Source organism: Ceratotherium simum, chromosome 7 (genome assembly GCF_057802395.1).
Source record: "Ceratotherium simum simum isolate JZ-2026a chromosome 7, ASM5780239v1, whole genome shotgun sequence".
NCBI lineage: Eukaryota > Metazoa > Chordata > Mammalia > Perissodactyla > Rhinocerotidae > Ceratotherium > Ceratotherium simum.
In genome coordinates, this window is record NC_141906.1 from 68,035,832 (window position 1) to 68,053,542 (window position 17,711).

At 53.1% G+C, this 17,711-nt stretch overlaps 1 protein-coding gene across 1 annotated transcript in view; it reads right to left on the reverse strand.

The window, feature by feature from the left end:
• Window positions 1–362: 362 nt before the first annotated feature.
• Window positions 363–17,711, reverse strand: part of DSCAML1 (DS cell adhesion molecule like 1) — a 347,767-nt gene continuing 330,418 nt past the window's right edge. The window contains exons 21-33 of the mRNA XM_087433751.1: window positions 16,287–16,440; window positions 12,341–12,458; window positions 11,792–11,955; window positions 11,386–11,484; window positions 10,481–10,669; window positions 9,737–10,024; window positions 7,490–7,645; window positions 5,603–5,633; window positions 5,333–5,451; window positions 4,885–5,037; window positions 4,065–4,259; window positions 3,239–3,550; window positions 363–1,395 (exon numbers count right to left, since the gene is read on the reverse strand). Of these exons, the coding sequence (XP_087289877.1) occupies window positions 920–1,395; window positions 3,239–3,550; window positions 4,065–4,259; window positions 4,885–5,037; window positions 5,333–5,451; window positions 5,603–5,633; window positions 7,490–7,645; window positions 9,737–10,024; window positions 10,481–10,669; window positions 11,386–11,484; window positions 11,792–11,955; window positions 12,341–12,458; window positions 16,287–16,440 (2,454 nt within the window). The 3' untranslated portion in view covers window positions 363–919. The remainder of the gene's footprint in view (window positions 1,396–3,238; window positions 3,551–4,064; window positions 4,260–4,884; window positions 5,038–5,332; window positions 5,452–5,602; window positions 5,634–7,489; window positions 7,646–9,736; window positions 10,025–10,480; window positions 10,670–11,385; window positions 11,485–11,791; window positions 11,956–12,340; window positions 12,459–16,286; window positions 16,441–17,711) is intronic.

The window sequence follows — 17,711 nt, forward strand, 5'->3', positions numbered from 1 at the left end:
TGCTACACTGTATTTTTCTGGAGAGAAGCCAGCAGACACCGCCCCCCCCATACCAGTCTCCCCAGACCTCTTACCAAAGTTGCCTCATGTTATAGATAAGGAAACTGACTCAGAGGGGTTTAGAAGATTGCACAAAGCCACACAGCTGGTCCCCTTTAGGGCCCAGCATAGATCTAAGAATAGACCAGGTGCTCAAGGATGCACCTTGGCTAACTGAAAGCCTTTTGAAAAGTTTAACGTGCTGAGCTCAAGCCCTGGCTTCTCAAAGTCTCCCTGAGGGACAGACGGCCTGGTAGAGGGGCCTCTCCTCCCTTGCTCCCCACTGGCCCTTGCCAGAAGGGAAAAAAGCCACCACGTAGAAACATAACCTTTATTGCACACGGCGCTGGGTCTTTTTTCATAGAAAAAGGTATTAACACATAAGCATCTGCAAATTGAAGCAACTCCTGGTTTTCTTGGAACAGTAAAATCGCATGCAGTGTCTCTGAGTTGGGAGTTTGGTCTTTGTCAAAACCACCTAGATTGGAGGGAGGGTGAGTAGGAGGGAAAAACTGCTGGGTCTTTGTGCCTCTGTCTCAAAATAAGGTGAGAGAAATATATAGATACATAGCTTGTCCGACGTGTTCCTCGCTCTCTATATATGTATATATCTCTCCACGCATATTTTGTGGGGTGGGGGTGGGATTTGACTTGTACTGTCAAATTCTTTGTGCCCTGGCTTCATGGAGAAGAAGAAAATAGTTTCATTTGTACAAAAGAGTTCTATGTACAAGCGTTCATGACTTGGGGGGTTTTCTTTTCGTTGTTGGTTGGTTTTTGTCAGTTTAATATAAATAATGCAGGAAAACAGCCAAGTTGGTGTGTGAGGGCTGGAGGTGCAGACAGGTCCACGCGAAGGGCTGTTCTCCTCGCTGTGCCCCTACACCAGGGTGTAGGACTTGGAGTAAGCCCCAGCCCCCTGCTTCTGAGACCTCCCTACCCCCGACGTGCTCATCTCGAGAAGTGAGTCCCTGGAGCCCCCCATTTTGGTGTGTGGGCCCCCGGCCCGCGGAGGCTCTGTGCTGGGGGCCGGAGGGGCAGCACTGGGGGCAGTGGGGGGCTCGGCAGGGGCAGGGCCAGGTGCTGGGGGTGCTGTGCCGGCTGGAGGGGCTGGCATGGCCAGAGTCCTCTGAGGTAAGGTGGCTGTGGAGGCGGCCGCCGGGGCCCCTGGGTGTGGGAGGCCCAAGGGTTTGCTGGCAGGGTCCAGGGTCAGGTGGCGAGCCTGGGTGTGGTAGGTTCGAGCCAGGTTCCGGATGGAGGCCTCGCGGGGTGGGACCACGGGACAGGGCTCACGACCATCTGCCTTCCGGAAGAAGGCTTCGGACTTAGCATACAGGGGCAGGTTGCAGTAGTCACCTGGAATCACAGAAGCAGAGGATGTCAGGGCAGAGGCCTCTGGAAACCAGCTTGTTCACCCTCTCCCCACCCCTCAATCTTCTCCCTGATCTGGCATAGCAGCCCCTCCATGGGATGGGCAATCAAGATCCAGGAAAGATCAGTTACTTGACCTCTCTGAGCCTTAGTTTCCTTACCTGTGAAGTGGGGATAATCCCATTTCCCTACAGAATTCCTGTGAGTAGTGAATGAGATAAAGCGTGGAAAGTGCGTCAGTACAGAGGCTGGCACATACAGTAGTTGCTCGACAAATTGATACTTATTGTTACACGATCACTATAGCTGGTCAGCTTCAGCTGGCGGAGAGCTCATGTCTAAAGGCAAGGACTTCCTAAGAGCTCTGGCCCTTAGAAAGCTTTTCTTTACCCTGAGGAGGAAAGGACTGTCACTCCCTCTCACTTCCCTGCATTGAGGCTGATTCTATCCTCTGGACCCACAGATCAAGACCTCCCCCTCTTTCCCACAGCAGGCTTTCAGATGTCTGAAGTCAGCTACATTTCCACATCCCTCTCCTTGGTCCCCTCTTTTCCAGGTGGAATGTTCCTAATTTTTTTTTTTTTTTTTTTGCTGAGGAAGATTCTCGCTGAGCTAACATCTGTGCCAGTCTTCCTCTACTTTATATGTGGAACACCTCCACAGCATGGCTGGTGAGTGGAGTAGGTCCACGCCTGGGATCTGAACCCACGTACCCAGGCTGTGGAAGCACAATGCACGGAACTTTAACCACTGGGCCACGGGCCAGGCCCATGAAATGTTCCTAATTTCTTAACCTGCCTCCCTATGACATGCCTCCAGGACCTCCACATCCTGATCCCTTGGCTCTGCGAGCACCCTTGCCTGTGAACGTGCGTCTATCCTGTCGACTGTGCCAAGTACTTTCCTTAGATGATCTCATTTCGTCCCCACAGCCCCCTGGAGAGGTTAATACCTGCCCACATTTTGCAAGCGAGGAAATTGAGGTTCAGAGAGATTGAGTAATTTGCCCAAATTCACACGGCTAGAAGGGCAGGGGCAGCATTCAGGGCTGCTAGTCTCCAAAGTCCTGGTACTTTCCATTACCCCAGGCTCTTTTCTAGGTGACCCCAAGCCCCCCCGGTTAGCATGGCCACTTAGCAAGGCCAGTCTGAGCAGACCAGATTCTGCATGGTTTGACAGCTGGGCCTTGTACACTGTGGCCCCAATGTCTGCTGATGGACTCCCTCTCTCATGCCCCCTGGTAATCCTAGACCTGCCCCGCCAACCCTGAAGGGCCTATGCTCTGGCCAGACCCCTGGAGTGAGACAGTTCCAGTCAGGCTAGGTCATTGCCCACCATGAGTTTTGGCCACAATGGGCTAGGCTACCAGGATTGCTCCTTTGGGTCTGGATTAAGTTCAAACAACACTGAGACCAAAGGCCATTGGGCAGCTGACGCCATAAAGGTCTCTTTCCATCCTGGCATAGCTTCAGATTAAGGGAATGATCACTACTTAATAAGAACCTACTATGTTGCAGGCATGTATAGCATTTCTAATGTTCATTATGACAACGCAGAGTATATGCTATCATTTGCATTTAACAAATGAGAAAATTAAGGCCAGAGAGGTCAAGTGACTTGCCCAAGGCCAAAAAGATATTAAGAGGTTGAGCAAAGATGTGGACTGTGATTTGCTCGCTCCCAGGTCCTTGCTCTTTGCACCGCCCCATACTGCCAAGGAGCCTAGCTGGGCTGGCAGGATCCAGGTGCTGTTATAGGGCTAGGTCTAGCCAGGGCTCACGGGGTTTGGGGGCAGGGGACACAGCAGGGGAAGTGGTCTAGCACTCACTCTTGTTGGCCCGGTGAGGGATGGGCACAGCCACATTTTTGCCCCGGTCAGCATCCTGGGGCTTGGGTGGGGAGGAGGTGAAGCGGCAGATGCCAGGCTCTGAGGGTGTGCTCATGGACGTCATGCTGTCTGCGTTCTCGTTGGTGCCTGTGGTCATCTGGTCAGAGGAGCTGTCAGAGATGAAGCACTCGGTGATCTCAAACTTGGCGTGCTGCAGCTGTTCCTCCAGCTTGGCATGCTCATAGGCCCGGGCCAGCTCCTCGTAGGTGGATGAGGCGCTCTCAGTGGACACCATGCTGTTCCGTCCTTTGTCTGGGGAGACGGAAGGCATGGAGTTAAGAGGAAATCTGTGGGTTATGGGGAGAAGGGTGTAAATGAGCCCAGACTGAGCAGTTCCCCTACCCCTAAACCCAGCAGCCATCTGAAAGCCTGGCCATGGAGTGGACCAGGCTCAGAAGATCCTGTGAAGGTGGCAGTGGTGGCAGAAGTGGGATCATTGGCTAATGAAGGGCAGAACATCTTTCATTCTTAAACATAAGCAACCAACCCCTGAAACACTCAGCCCTTTCTCCAACAAGTGTCACGTGTACCATTTTCTCTGATGCCTTTTGAGAGCAAAATGAAATCCTTGACCAAGCAGAGCTCAGTGAGGTCAAGCATTTTTGTCATAGCCACACAGTAAGTCAATGGCCAGCTGGAAACGAAACTGACTTGTGCCTTGGAGCTCATGAGCTGGGGGGTAGGAGTTGGGACAATGGAAGGTGGAACTGGATGATGGGGGATCTGGAGAAGAGTGAGCAGGGTGTAGGCAGGGCCCTGGGCTCACCTGTGTCCTGGGAGAGGCTGGCGCTGTAGCTGTCACTCTCAGTGACAGTAACACCATGCTGGGAACCCACATTGCGCCAGTCGGAGGTGAGGGTGCGGGCGGGTGTGGAGGCCTGGCACTTAGTCAGAGTCCACTGGCTTGAGTACCGGTTCCGGGTACTGTGGGCTGACTTCACATTCTTCCTGGACACTGGATCTGCACAGAGGAAGCAAGAGCTAGCACCCTCCAACCCAGGGCATTCAGGCTTGGGCAGCTGGCACTTACCAGAAAGGGCAGTGGGGAGCAAGGGAGGAGGCAGAAGCAGCCACAGAAGCTCCCTTGGGAATGCTGAGCATGCTGCCTTTCCTGACCATATAGCTGGCCCCGAAGGAGAAGAGCAACAGTGTCAAGGCAGGGGGGTAGTGGGTGGCATCCTGGTCCTCCCCACTTACCCCATCTTTTCTTTCAGCCTGGGGAAGAATATCACCTCCTCTCCTGCTGCCTCCTGACTGTCCATTCATTCCCTACAGTCCTTGACGTATTCTATTCCTATGTCCAGAATCACAGTGCTAGAGGCAGAAGGCCTTTTGGAGAGCAAGAACACCCAACCCTCTCAAATTTCTAGGTAAGAAAACTGAGGCCCGTAGAGATATAAAGTTAGCAATATGCCCAAGGTCACAGCTAGTAAGTCAGCAATCAAGGTACCAGACTAACTCCAGTGCTCTTTCCATTCTTCCATGCTGTTCCTCCCTCCTTTTTTTCCTTTTATCATCTGTGCCCCATATTGTACCCAAGACACCCTGTGTGGGAGGAGGGCTATCTCCCCGGGGATAATGCATACTGGTGCCTGGCCGGATGTCAGACATGTCAATGAGGGGTCCTGAGCTCTGGATGAGGGCTGGGTGGTGCAAGGAAACACCGGTGCAGAAACTCTGAGGGTTGACAGCTTGGCTGAACTCAGCATCCGTCACGGGGATGGTGGCTTTGTCATCTCCTGGGGGAAGAAGGACAATCAGCAGGAGTCTTTCTCTTTGGACTTCCCAAATTTCTCTTTGTCTTTATCCAACGTTGAGACCCAGAAAGACCATGATAATTCTTCTCATTAGACAGAGGAGGAAACTTAGCCCTTGAGAGAAGCTGCAATGAGTTCTGAGGTTGTTGAGTTCTTGATGGGGCTGCTGCTAGAATCCTGGGCACTGTCGTGAGGGCTGGTGGTTGCCCTTCATGGGTTGTGGCGTGGGGAAGCACACTCAGAGCAGGACAGAGAGCTCATAGCATCTGTCACTCACCCAACTGCTTGATGCCCTCCTTGTCCTCAATAAGAAGCTGGACCCTGGGGATGTCAATGTGTAGCCGCGGGCCCTGGGGTGGCCCCTTCACAGGGGTGTCAAAGCTTCGGTTGTTCTTGCTGTGGGGAGAAGGGCTGGAAGTGGGTGATTCAGCAGCCATAAGAGGTTGGGGGAGGGGATTTTTCAGGACAGTGGGGTCTTAGAAGCCTGTCCTCTGCAGGTGGGAGAAGGCAGAGGGAAGAAGAGAGGAAGCAGCTATGTGACACCCACCTTATCAACATTTCTGCCAAACTCTTTGCATCTGCAAAACAGTAGAGAGAGGGGACTGGGTGAGAATGGAGTCTCTGAACTGAAAAAGGCATGGGAAACAAGGTAGGAGAATTCCCTAAAATGGGGCTAGGGCTGGTATCCTGGGAAGAAGAGGGAGAAATATAAGGACTTCTAAAACAGTCCAAAACATGATAAGGTCTTACTGCTCCCAATTCAAGATTTGGCTCAGGTCTGTTTTCTTTTCCTCAGATTTTTATCTAACAGGGAGGTCCTTCCCAAAGGAGAGAGTATATAAAGTATTCCATCTGCTTCCTGAATTGACTCTAATTAAATAAGACATCATAGCAGGCTGGGAATGGGCATCAGTGGAGGGTCTATCCTCACTTATCTGTTGGGGAGAGGAGAGAGTGGAGGATGAAGTAGAGGTGGTCAGTGGGCAGCCCAAGATGACTATCAACTAAGAGGTTTCATTTCCTTCTCTAGGGCACCTTCCCCAAAAAGTCCATGAATGGATTTGGGGGTCCCTGCTTCATCTCCAGAGGAGCCTTGAATAGGATCAGGACTCTCAGGTTAGGAATTGACAAGAGAAGGAAGAAAAGCAAAGGGCCTAGTTAATGTTAGACCTCTGATAACTGAGAATGATCTGTCAGAGTGAATCTAGCTGCATGCATGCATCCAACCATCCATCCACCCACCCATCTGTCCATTCATCATTGATCCATCTACCTGTCAATCCACCCATCCAACCATCCATCCATTCATCCACTCACCCATCCAACCATTCATCTATCATCCACCCATTCAACTATCCATCCATTCATCTGTCATCCACCCATTCAATTATCCATCCATCTATCCATTGATCCAACCATCCATCCATTCAACCAACAACCCATCCAATCATCTAATCATCCATCCAACCATCCATCCAATTATCCATTCATCTGTTTAACCATTCATCTAATCATTCATTCATCTTTCCATACAACCATACAATCACCTGTCCATCTTATCACCCGTATATACATCCAAATATTCATCCATCTATCCAAGCATCCATTCAACTATTTATCCATCTATCCAACCATTTATACAATCATCTATTATCCATCCATTCAAGTATCCATCTATCTATCCATTAATCCAACCATTCATCCATTCAACCATCAATCCACCCAACCATCCATTCATTTATCAATTGATCAATCGATCGATCATCCATCCATCCATCTACCCACCCACCCACCCACCCAGCCAACAATCTAATCATCCATCCAACTGTCTATCCAACCATCCATACATCCATCCACTTCTCCATCTATCTATCCCTACAATCACCTATCCATCCAATCATCTATCCGTCAACTAGGCCCTGAGCAAATCGAGGTAAATCAGACACATTCATGCCAGTCTATGGTATTAGGTATTGGGACAAGGGATGATATTCAAAATATTTAACATCTGACATGGCATGGAAACTACCCAGTCAGAACTAAGCAAGGTCCTAGAGACCATCTATAGGTCTACTCTTTAGTGGCTGGGTCCTAGGAAAGTCATGGGGATCCTGTGTGAGAGAATGGAGCATCCAGGGAAGGGAGCAACATCTATTTACCAACCAACATGGAAATATTTAAATATTTTAACAATCAATATGCTTTTCCATTGTGGACCTTAAAAGTCAGCCCTGGTTAGGGCAGGCACAAAGTCCTGGGGCATAGAGGAGGAAGCAGTGAACAACTCAGTTTTCAGAAGGTTGGAATGGCAGCTTTCCCTTCAAGGGAACATGGGCACTCTTTTTTGTCCAGATGGAGGTGAGCCAGTGAAAGGTGGCCAGTGTGGCTGAGGGTCAACACTCCCTCCGGGGAAGCCAATAGGAAACTTGCCCACCTCGGAGCCGCTTCAGTCGCTTCTCCTTCCTCTTCTTGCGTATGATGAAGAGCAGTGCCACCCCTAGCGTGGCCAGGATGACCGGGCAGCCAATGGTGAACAGCTTCTTCACGTCATCCCCCTCACCTTGAGCAGATTTGATGGGAGGGATGGTGCCTGAATGGGGGTGAAGAAGAGAGTCAGATGTCCCTTATGAGTTGGGTGCTTTGCAGAGTCCCCTGGGTGGGGTAGCCTTTTGATCTTTCTTGCTGCCCTTGGTCTCACTCTGACCTCCACTTCCCGGCACAGAGCCCTGACCCTCGCCTCTCCTACCACAAATTCTGGTCCCATCAGGACAGCCATAAACAGTTGTATAGTTTTCACACTGCATTATGATATGAATGACTTCCTGGGTCTGTTTTAGAATTACCCTGAAGTCTCTCAGAGATAGTCTCCTGCCTGTTGGAGTTCAGTGTTCATTTCTAGAGGGCAGATTGATGGGCTTAGATTCCCCCATCCAGCTGGTAAAGTGGTGGGAAGATGGTGACAATCACAGTAGAGAGAAGTCAAGGCAGTGGGATCCTGGGTTCTCTGCCCCAGATGGAGACAAAAGCTACTCAACACTCTGCATTTTCTCTCTGCTCCCCTTCTGTGGGCAACATCTGCTAACCTTGGGTGCCTGCAAGGAGGCAGTAAGTTCTGCTGACATAGCCCTCTGCCAAGCCCTGATCTTTGCCTGGTTCAAAGCCTCACCTAAGAGTCATCTCCTTCATGAAGCCTTCCTTGTTTGAGCCCCATTCCCCCCTTTTTTTTTTTTTTATAATTTTATTTATTTATTTTTTCCCCCTAAAGCCCCAGTAGATAGTTGTATGTCATAGCTACACATCCTTCTAGTTGCTGTATGTGGGACGTGGCCTCAGCATGGCCGGAGAAGCGGTACGTTGGTGCGTGCCCGGGATCTGAACCGGGGCCGCCAACAGCGGAGTGCGTGCACTTAACCGCTGAGCCACCGGGCCGGCCCGAGCCCATTCCCTTCTGATACCACATTTATTCTGTTTCCTTAACACATAGGTAGACTTAAAATTTAGCTGTGACAACTCGTCACTATGAATTCAGCCTTCTATGTTCCCTTAATGTATGTGTGTGTATATGCATGTGTATATGTGTGCATGTATGAGTGCACAGGTGTGTGTGTGTGTGCATGTGTATGAGGTGTCCCCATGTGGCAGATACCAGTTAGTGCTCACCAAACATCCATGTGCTCGTCTACATTTCCCAGACTTCCTGGCAGTTAGATTAGAATCATGGGACTACTTCCGGACAGCAGACTGTGAATAGAGTGATGAGCATCACCTCCTGGCCAAGGCAGTTAAGAATTGGTGTGCCTTTTCTCTCTCTCTCTTCTTGGTGACCTTGGAAGCTACATGTTCAAGATGGCATAGCTATAAGGTAGTGGCCAGCCAACCCTCCCAAGACTTTATGAGAGCAAGAAACAAATCTTTTAATTAATTAATTAATTAATTAATTAATTAATTTTTGTGAGGAAGATCAGCCCTGAGCTAACATCCATGCTAATCCTCCTCTTTTTGCTGAGGAAGACCAGCTCTGAGCTAACATCTATTGCCAATCCTCCTCCTTTTCTTTTTCCCCAAGGCCCCAGTAGATAGTTGTATGTCATAGCTGCACATCCTTCTAGTTGTTATATGTGGGACGCAGCCTCAGCATGGCTGGAGAAGCTGTGCGTTGGTGCGCGCCCGGGATCCGAACTTAACCACTAAGCCACAGGGCCGGCCCCAAGAAACAAATCTTTATTGGGTTACCCCACAGAGCTTTTCGTGTTTATCTGTTATTGCAGCGTAGGCCAGCCCATCCTGGCTATTGTACCATATTAGCAGAGGGTCCTTAGAGGGCAGGGCCTCAACTGCGTCTCTCCCTCTCCATCTCTCTGAAGCAATGGAGAACAAGGACTGCACCTTCGAAGACCCTCTGCCTTTAGTGTTACTGACTTGTTTGTCTGCCTCTCTGTCTGTCTGTCTGTCTGTATTGGCCACTGGGGTATCTACCCACTTAGCTGTCTGCCTACCAATCGGCTGCTCCCTCTGCCTGCTCCTGTGCCTGCTTATTCACCTGTCTGCCAGCCTTTTCCCTGACTGTCGTCCTGCCTATGTTTCTATTTGTTTGTTGTCTATGTGTCTGCCTCTGTGCCAGCTTCCCTGGCAACACCTTGCTCCAGGCCCTGTGCTGCCCCTCCCACCCTTTCCGACTCACTGCCATCATAGTCCAGGGTGGCGAACTGGGCAGTCTCGTTGCCGCAGCCAGCGCTGTTGCAAGCCCTCATGCGCAGCTCGTACCACGTGGCCTCTCGCAGTTCCGTCAGAAACACCTCCCCGGAGCTGTTGGCCCGGAGGCCCTGCCAGGCCCAGGTGCCCTTGGGCCGGTACTCCAGTACGATGGCTGTGATAGGGCAGCCCCCGTTGTTCCAGCCCTGCAGGTTGAGCCGAGCATGCGTGGAGTTGATGTGGGTGAAGAGGTGCTGGTCTTTGCTGAAGGAGGGCTCTGGGGGCCAGAGGCAGAGAGAAGTTAGAGAGACTGAGGGGGTGGAGGATTCGTTCATCCAGGCTGGGAAGGGTTTCACTGGGGAGCTGGGACTGCAGTGGCTCTAGGGGATCAGTGGTTGGCACGGATGGGATTAGGGATGCCCCAGCGGACAGAGGAAGAGGAAGGGGAGGAGGAGAGAGAAGGACCTGGAGAGAAGCCCTCAGCAAAGGAGGAAGAGAAATGTGGGAAAAGGAAGAGGACGGATACCCATCTGCCACCCCCTGGCAGGGAAGTGGGGCCTGTTTTTCCTACTGAGATTCGTCCAGATGCTGTAGTGATGGGAACTAAGAGAGTGTCTCCCTTTAGTCTCCCTGCTTCCCCATCCCAGCCATCCTCATCCCCATGTCCAGGGCTCCTCTCCCCGACTCCTCCTCCCCGGGCCCATCTCTCCCGCACCCTCATCGCCGGCCTCACCCCGCCCGTGGGTCTTGGCCTCGATGATCTCGCTGATGCGCCCAGAGCCCACACTGTTCTTGGCGGCCAGCTTCACCTTGTACCACGTGCCACACTCAAGGCTGTCCAGCTTGAAGGAGCGCTCGCTTGAGCTGATGAACACGTCCTTCCACTCCTCGCTGTTGTCCACCGAGTACTGCAGCACGAAGCCTGTCCGGGAGGTTGGCCTGGCTCAGGGGGGCAGGGTGGGGCCTGGGACACCCCAGCCGGTATCATGGGGGCTGGGCTCCGGGCAGGGGGCAGAGTGGGGCCTTTGGTCACTGGGAGGGGCAGATGCAAATTAGAGGCAAAACTGGAAGGACCTTGGGTGAGCTTTATTTCTCTTTCTCTTTTGTGCTTGCTTTGGGGTGTAGAAGCGAAGGTGGGGAAGGGAGCAGAAACCAGAGCTAGGAGGCTTAACAGGGATCCTATTTAGACCCTACTACTCCATGTGTGGTCCCCTGGCAGGCAGTGTCAGCATCCCCTGGGAGTTGTTAGACACCAAATTCTCGGCCCCACCCCAGGCCTCCTGAATCAGAATCTGCATTCTCACGAGACCCCTGGTGATCCACATGCAAATTCAAGTTTGAGAAGCATATTGTCTACTTTTACAGATTTGGAAACTGAGGCCCAGAGAAGTAAACAGACTTCTTCAGGTTCACACAGCTCACCAGTGGCAAGGGCTTTGGGTGTTCTAAAACCCAGACCCTAGGACCGTGTACTTTCCATGGCACTTGGGTAACCTCCTTGGGGTCTGAATCGCCCCCCGCCCCATCACTTCCTGAGTGTTGTGGGGACAAGTGGTGGGAGTGGGTGAAGCCCTTCCCCTGCCCCTGGGCCCAGAATTCCTTCCCCTGTCTCCCCCTCCTCATCCAGACCCCTCTCACCTCGGATGGAGCTGCCCCCATTGTCACCTGGAATCCAGGTCAGGGTGATGGACGAAGCAGAGGTTTTAGAGACAGTGAGGCGGGGCTGGTCCGGGGGAACTGTGAGGGAAAGCCACCAGCCCTCACCACAAAGGGTCAACCTCTGGTGATGGGGGGACGGCGGTACCCAGTGGGACGAGGGCAATGACTGGCTTCCGCCATCTAGGTCCTTCCGCAACTCCTGCTCATTCTCTCCACCCCTCCTGCCTCCTCTTCCATGTGCCATCTCTGTTCCACTGAGGGTCCATCTCCCCCAGTGGTTGGTCTTTTTCTTCCATTCAACAACCCTCTCTCTTACACAATGGCATTCCTACCCCTTCTCTATCCCTGTCCCCACCCAAGCCCTGCCTGCCTTATGGGGTCTCACCTTGCACCAGAAGGTTGACAATGATGGTGTCAAAGCCCCCAGTGTTGGTGGCCGTGCAGGTGTAGTAGCCTGAATCCTCAGCCTTCACAGCGCGCAGCAGCAACGTGCCATTGGTATGGATGAGCCGGTGCCCATCCATGGACACGGGGATGGCTGAGTCTTCACTGCGGGGGACGGGAGGGATGGGTTATGGCAAGCATCCCTCCTCCTGGGGCAACTCCCAGGTCTGTAGGCAAATAGAGCTGGGAGCAGAAGGAGGCTTGCTAGGGGACCCTGGATTCTTGGGTATTACTCAGCATTTACTGGGGATATCCAGTAACCTTGGCCTCTTCAACCACCCAGGAAGAGAGATCCTGAGCTCCCAACAGAGGGGGCCAGGGAGGCCAGGCCTGCTTGTGAGAGTGGTAGCCATGTATCCGGCAGGGCCTCCATAGGGCTTGAAGGCGAGTGAGTAGGCTAGAAGGGAGGGACACCCAATTCTCTTCTTCATGGCTCATCTACTATGCCCATCTCTGGGGGTTACCCATCCCTCCAGGGTCCCGCACACACCTGTCCTTGGTCCACTTCACAGCAGGGGCTGGATCTCCCACTGAATTACAAGGCAGCCGGACATCTTTCATCCAGGGTGTCGTCACCGTGCCCCCAAATGAGATGATCTTTGCTGGGGCTGTAAACAGGGAGGAGAGGATGAGGGCCTCCCCACTTCTACGCCCAACACTGCCCTGGCCCTCCTTCCTCAGGGTTCCATGAATTTACAATTCAAGTCATCCCTCCCCTACCTGACCTCCACCTTGGGCTTGGCGTAGGGGGTGGGTACAGGGAACATCAGCTGGGAGTCATTGATTCAACAAACATTTATCAAATACCTGTTATGGGCCAGCTATCACATGAAGCCCTGAGGATTTACAAAATGAATAAGATCTATTCCTTGTCCTCAAGTTGCTCACTGTCTGAGAGGGAGACAGATACTTAAAAAAAATCATTACAGGGTGAAAAACACAATGGCAAGGGCAGGTACAGGTAACCATGGGAATGCACAGATGGAGGAATGAACTCTGTCCCTTCAGTGGGTGGTGGAGGTGATGGCTGAGGAAGCTTCTGGAATTGGAAGCTCTGACTTGAATCTTGAAGGCTAAGAAATTCGTTATGCAGAGGAGGAAAGGCATGCCAGGAAGAGGGAATAGCACTGAGTAGAGACATGGAGGCACATGGCAAGTGTGAAGGCCTGCAAACACTTTGGGGTGACCAAAGCCCAGGGTGAGTGAAGGAGAGGGGAAGAGCGGGGCTGGAGCAGCGAGCAAGAGCAGAGGCCCAGAGGGCTCTGCTGGCAGAACAAGGAGGCAGGACTTCCTCCTGAGGTCAGGAGGAGCCGCTGGAGGCTTATACGTAAGTGGGGATATGTTCCAAGTAGAGTTTTAGATAAATCCCTGCTGCTTGTAGAGGATTTGTTTGGTGAAGGTGATCCTGAAGGATGCAGACCAGCGACAATATGGCGGCCAGCGTGCAGGCCGGAGGTGATGTATGACCGTGGGGAGGAGGGGGAGTTAGGGGCACAGGGGAAGAACTGCCAGGACTTGGGCTCTGACTGGTTTTGGGAAGAGATAGAGGAGGAGGTGAGGATGACTGCCAGGATTCCGGCTGGGCCGACCAGGTGGGTGATGGTGCCCTCACAGAGACAAGGCTCATGCAGGAGGAGCGGGTAGGCCGGAGAGACCGGAAGACTTTGCCTCACGCTGAAGCTGGGGGAGCCCCACGTGGGGCAGCTAGAAAGCAGTTGGATATAAATGTTCCAGAGCATAAGAGAGATGGCTGAACTGCAGACGCCGAAGTGGGAGTCAGCAGCAGAGTGACTGAGGTCACCAGGAGGGGGGATGTAGATTGGCAGAGAAGTGGCAAAGCCTTGGGGTCAACATCATGTAGGCACAGAGGAGAAGAGACTGTCCCGAGGGAGACAGGAGCACAAGCAGCATCACCGAGAGCAGGGGAGACAAAGGTGTCGGGATCCAGTGAGAAGGGAATCGGGTACCCGAGAGATCTCCAGGCCCAGAGGTAAAGGCGTTGGATTAACCAAGCGACCAGCGCTTCAGAGGGCCAGAGCGGGCCCCTGCTGGGGAGAGGGAAGATGTGAGGCAGTCAAGGAAGCACAGTGCAGAGGCTCGGGTGCAGGAAATGGAGGTTCCTCTCCTGTGAGGGCAGTGCCGGGGCCATGGGGCTTGGGAGAGCAGAGGAGGTCTGGAGGAGCTGCTGGGGAGAAGGAGAAGGGCTGTCGGGGCAGTGAGGACCACCCAGTGGCTGGAAGGACTTGGACCCCAGCAGAGGGGCCCAAGATAAGATGGCCTCCACCGGCGCAGAGAGAAGTCTTGGGGGTCTTGGGGATGGTGCCAGGTTCTCCAGAGACGCGGTTCTAGACCTGGTTCTGCCACGTGGCTGGGGTTGGCTCCTGAACCTCTCTGTGTCTTGGTATGTGTATGTGTGATTGTGTGTATGTGAGAGAGTGCCTGTATGTATGAGAGAATGTGTATGTGTACGTGTGAATGAGCGTGTACATGTGTGAGAGTGTAGGAGAATGTGTATCTCACACATGTGTACATGTGTACATGTGTGAGAGAATGTGTATGTATGCGTGAAAGTGTGTGTGTGAGAGTGTATGTGAGAATGTATATGTGAAAGAATGTGTATGTGTATGTGTGAATGTGTGTGTGTATGTGAAAGTGTATATGTGAGAGACTGGATATGTATGTGTGAATGTGCATATGTGTGAGAGAGTGTATATGTGAGAGAATGTCTACGTGTGAGTGTGTATGCAAGAGTGTCTGTATGTGTGAGAGAATGTGTGTGTGAGTGTGTGTCTGTATGTGAGAGAGAATGTGTGTGTGAGTGTGTATGTGAGAGTGCCTGTATGTGTGAGAGAATGTATGTGTGAATGTGTATGTGAGAGAGTCTGTATGTGTGAGAGAATGTATGAGTGTGTATGTGAGAGTGTATGTGTGAAAGAATGTGTGTGTGTGTATGTGTGTGTATGTGTGAGTGTGTATGTGAGAGAGTGTCTGTATGTGTGAGAGAATGTGTGCGTGTGAGTGTAACTGTGTGCAGAGGGGAATAGCAGCGCTTGTCTGTCCTGCCTCACAGGGTTGCTGTGAGGACAGAAGAGAAGGACGTGCAAATGTGTTCTAGGAAGTACAAAGCCCTCTGGGAGTGTTATATTTAACGCCCACGGGGAAGGGGTCAGCCTTCTGCCAAGACGCCCAGGCCCTTGGACCCCATCTCTGTGCCGCTGCAAGCTGTCCTGGGAGGATCCTAAGCTCTAGGCCCCTTCCCTCCTGAAGGGGACGAGTTCAGGAGAAGGGGTTGGTAGTGCCCCTGGGAGGAAGGAGGGGGACCGGGGAGGTAAGAAACTACCAGAAGAGCTACCCATGGCTCTCAGCTGTCTTTGCAGGCAGTGCCACTCCCGCCTCAGAGTGCTCAACTGTAAAATGGGTGACAAACCCTACTGGCAGGGCAGGTGGAGGGCCCTGGCCACTGCAGGCCCTCAACTGAATGCTAGCTGACTGAGCTGTGGCAGGGGACAGCTGATGCCTCATGTGTCCCAACCAAAGGAAGCTCGTCACCCCAGGAGGCTGGCTGGGCTGAGGCAGGCACCACCCCATCCGAGTCCTGGTCCTGGGCCCCAGGGCTGGAGAGTCAGGTGGCTGTGGGAGGAGGCAGGGCCCAGAGGAAGGGCCCAGGGAGGCGCAGACTCAAAGCAGAGGAGCTGAAGTCACGGCGTGTGTGGCTAATTCCTGGGCCCCGGGGTCACACAGAGGGCAGCCTAGCATCCCTGCACAGCGCCTCTGTCTTGATCTGGGGTCGAGGCCTCAGAACTGTCATTCCCTGTAAAGTGGGGGTGCACGTGTCCCCACGGCACCCTTATGCCCAGGTCAGGGCTTCGGTGGGGCACCCCCTGAGAACAAGACAGTCTTATTCACCCTGTGTGCAGCATCTAGCCCAGAGCCCCCTTCACAGTCTGTACTCTGTAAATGTCTGTTGATCGACTGAATCAGCGATCAGTAAGATCGCTCTGCCCAAGGTGTCCAGGGTTTGGAATGAGGGGGCTCTCTTCGCAGCTCTCTGCTCTGTGGAAGCAGTGTACCCCGCCCTAGCCCCCTCTGGAGGAGCTGTGCGTTGGGACAGAGGCTCCGCTGTGGGCTGGGGGTGGGGCTCCCTCCCTCTCCTTTCAGCCCTGGAGTAGAGTTTGGAGTGGGGGACCAGGGTGCACCAGGCCCATCCGCCCCTGGGTAGCGATGCCTCGAGCCTGCTGTGCGTCTGTACGGGAGTCAGGGGGCAGCAGAGGCCCAGTCTTGGCGGATGCAGGAGGGAGGCAGGTGGCCGGCCAGCTCTTCGCAGCCAGGTCACAGACAGGGTGGAGGGGAGACATCCCCTATTAGGGGAGAACCAGAATTCCAGAAGGGGGCTTCTGGCAGCTTCTGCCCCCCTGGCCCAGCCGCATGCTGCTCACCCTTGCCGGCAGGCTCGATGGTGACCTTCTCGCTGCTGTTGCCCCGGCCGGCGGAGGTGACTGCCGCCACCCACAGCAGGTACTGCTGCCCCCGGTTTAGGTGGGCGATCCGGTAGAAGAGCTGCTCTGGGCTCGTCTCATACTCGCTGGGAGCCTGCGGGGCGGAGGGGAGGAAATACTAAGGACCAAGGCCCTCGAGCCTCCAGCCTCTAACTCCAACCTTCCTCCGGGCCCTGGGCTCAGAGGAGGTGATGGCTGGGTTGGGGAGGCAGGATCCTGCTGTTTGCTCTTCCTTGTTTTGGAGCAAACTGAACAGAGTTTGCATGGGGCTCGGCCCTGGGAACCGACGGGTCTGCTCTGGGGTGTCGCTGCATAAGCCTCAGTTTACCTCTTTGACTGATCCAGGCGCTGGCAACTGTGGCTCCAGGCCAGGGAACGTGAGTGTTTTCGGGGAGAGACAGAGGGAGCCAGCAGAAGGAAGGCTGGAGGGAGGGTCCCAGGAAAACCCTGAGGAAAAGGAGTCTCTGGGAAGCAGCTGAATTACCGTGTTTGCCTTATTAGGGCTGTAAACAGGCTCCCCCAGCCTGTCCCTGCTCAGTCACCTCTCAGCCCTCCGTCTAATTACCCCTCCTTCATTCTGTAGGCGGCACCCCGGCCGGGGAGGAGGGGGCGGGAGAGGGAGCTATGGGAGCTTCGCTGGGCAACACTTTATTAGTGATTATTAGTGGTATAGATCACTGTATATATTTGCAGGTTATATAAATCTATAAATTTTTTTTGAACCAAATGACAGTTTTGACAAGTTGCCAACAAAACAATATCGGATCCCAGTGGTTTTACCAGTTGCTTTGATGAAAAGATTATGTTGCCTTGGAAACCAGAGGCTCAGATATTGAAATGAATTTGAGAAGGAGCTTTTGATAAGCCCTGGTTTGCAGACCTCCTGTGAGCCCCTTCCCTGGTGCAGGCAGGATGGGGCTGACTTTCATTTTGTTTTATTTTTTGGTCAGCCACAGGGAAGGGAAAGGAGGCACCAGGGCCTCTTTGAAACAGGGCATAAGTCTAGGGAGGGGGAGCAGCCCCCAAAACAGATGGGGGGCCCTGAGGCCAGAAGGAGCTGATAATTAGTTATCTCTGCAGTCACGGGATCTTGCACACACACGCTCACACGCACAAGGACATGTAGATGCATGCATGCACACGCTGAGAGACAGCGCTCCAGACAGATACGGGGTCACAGAGGGACACTCTCTGTGCCCCATGGGAGGGCTGAGGGGGCCCAATGACTTATAACAGGAGAAAACATCCTCTTTGGCCCCAGGCTGTCTGCAGGGACACGTTAGGGAGAAGGGACAGGCATCTCCACAACATACACAGAGCTCCCTGGCAAACTCCTCTTCCTGCCTCCCCCATGGAGATCTGGCC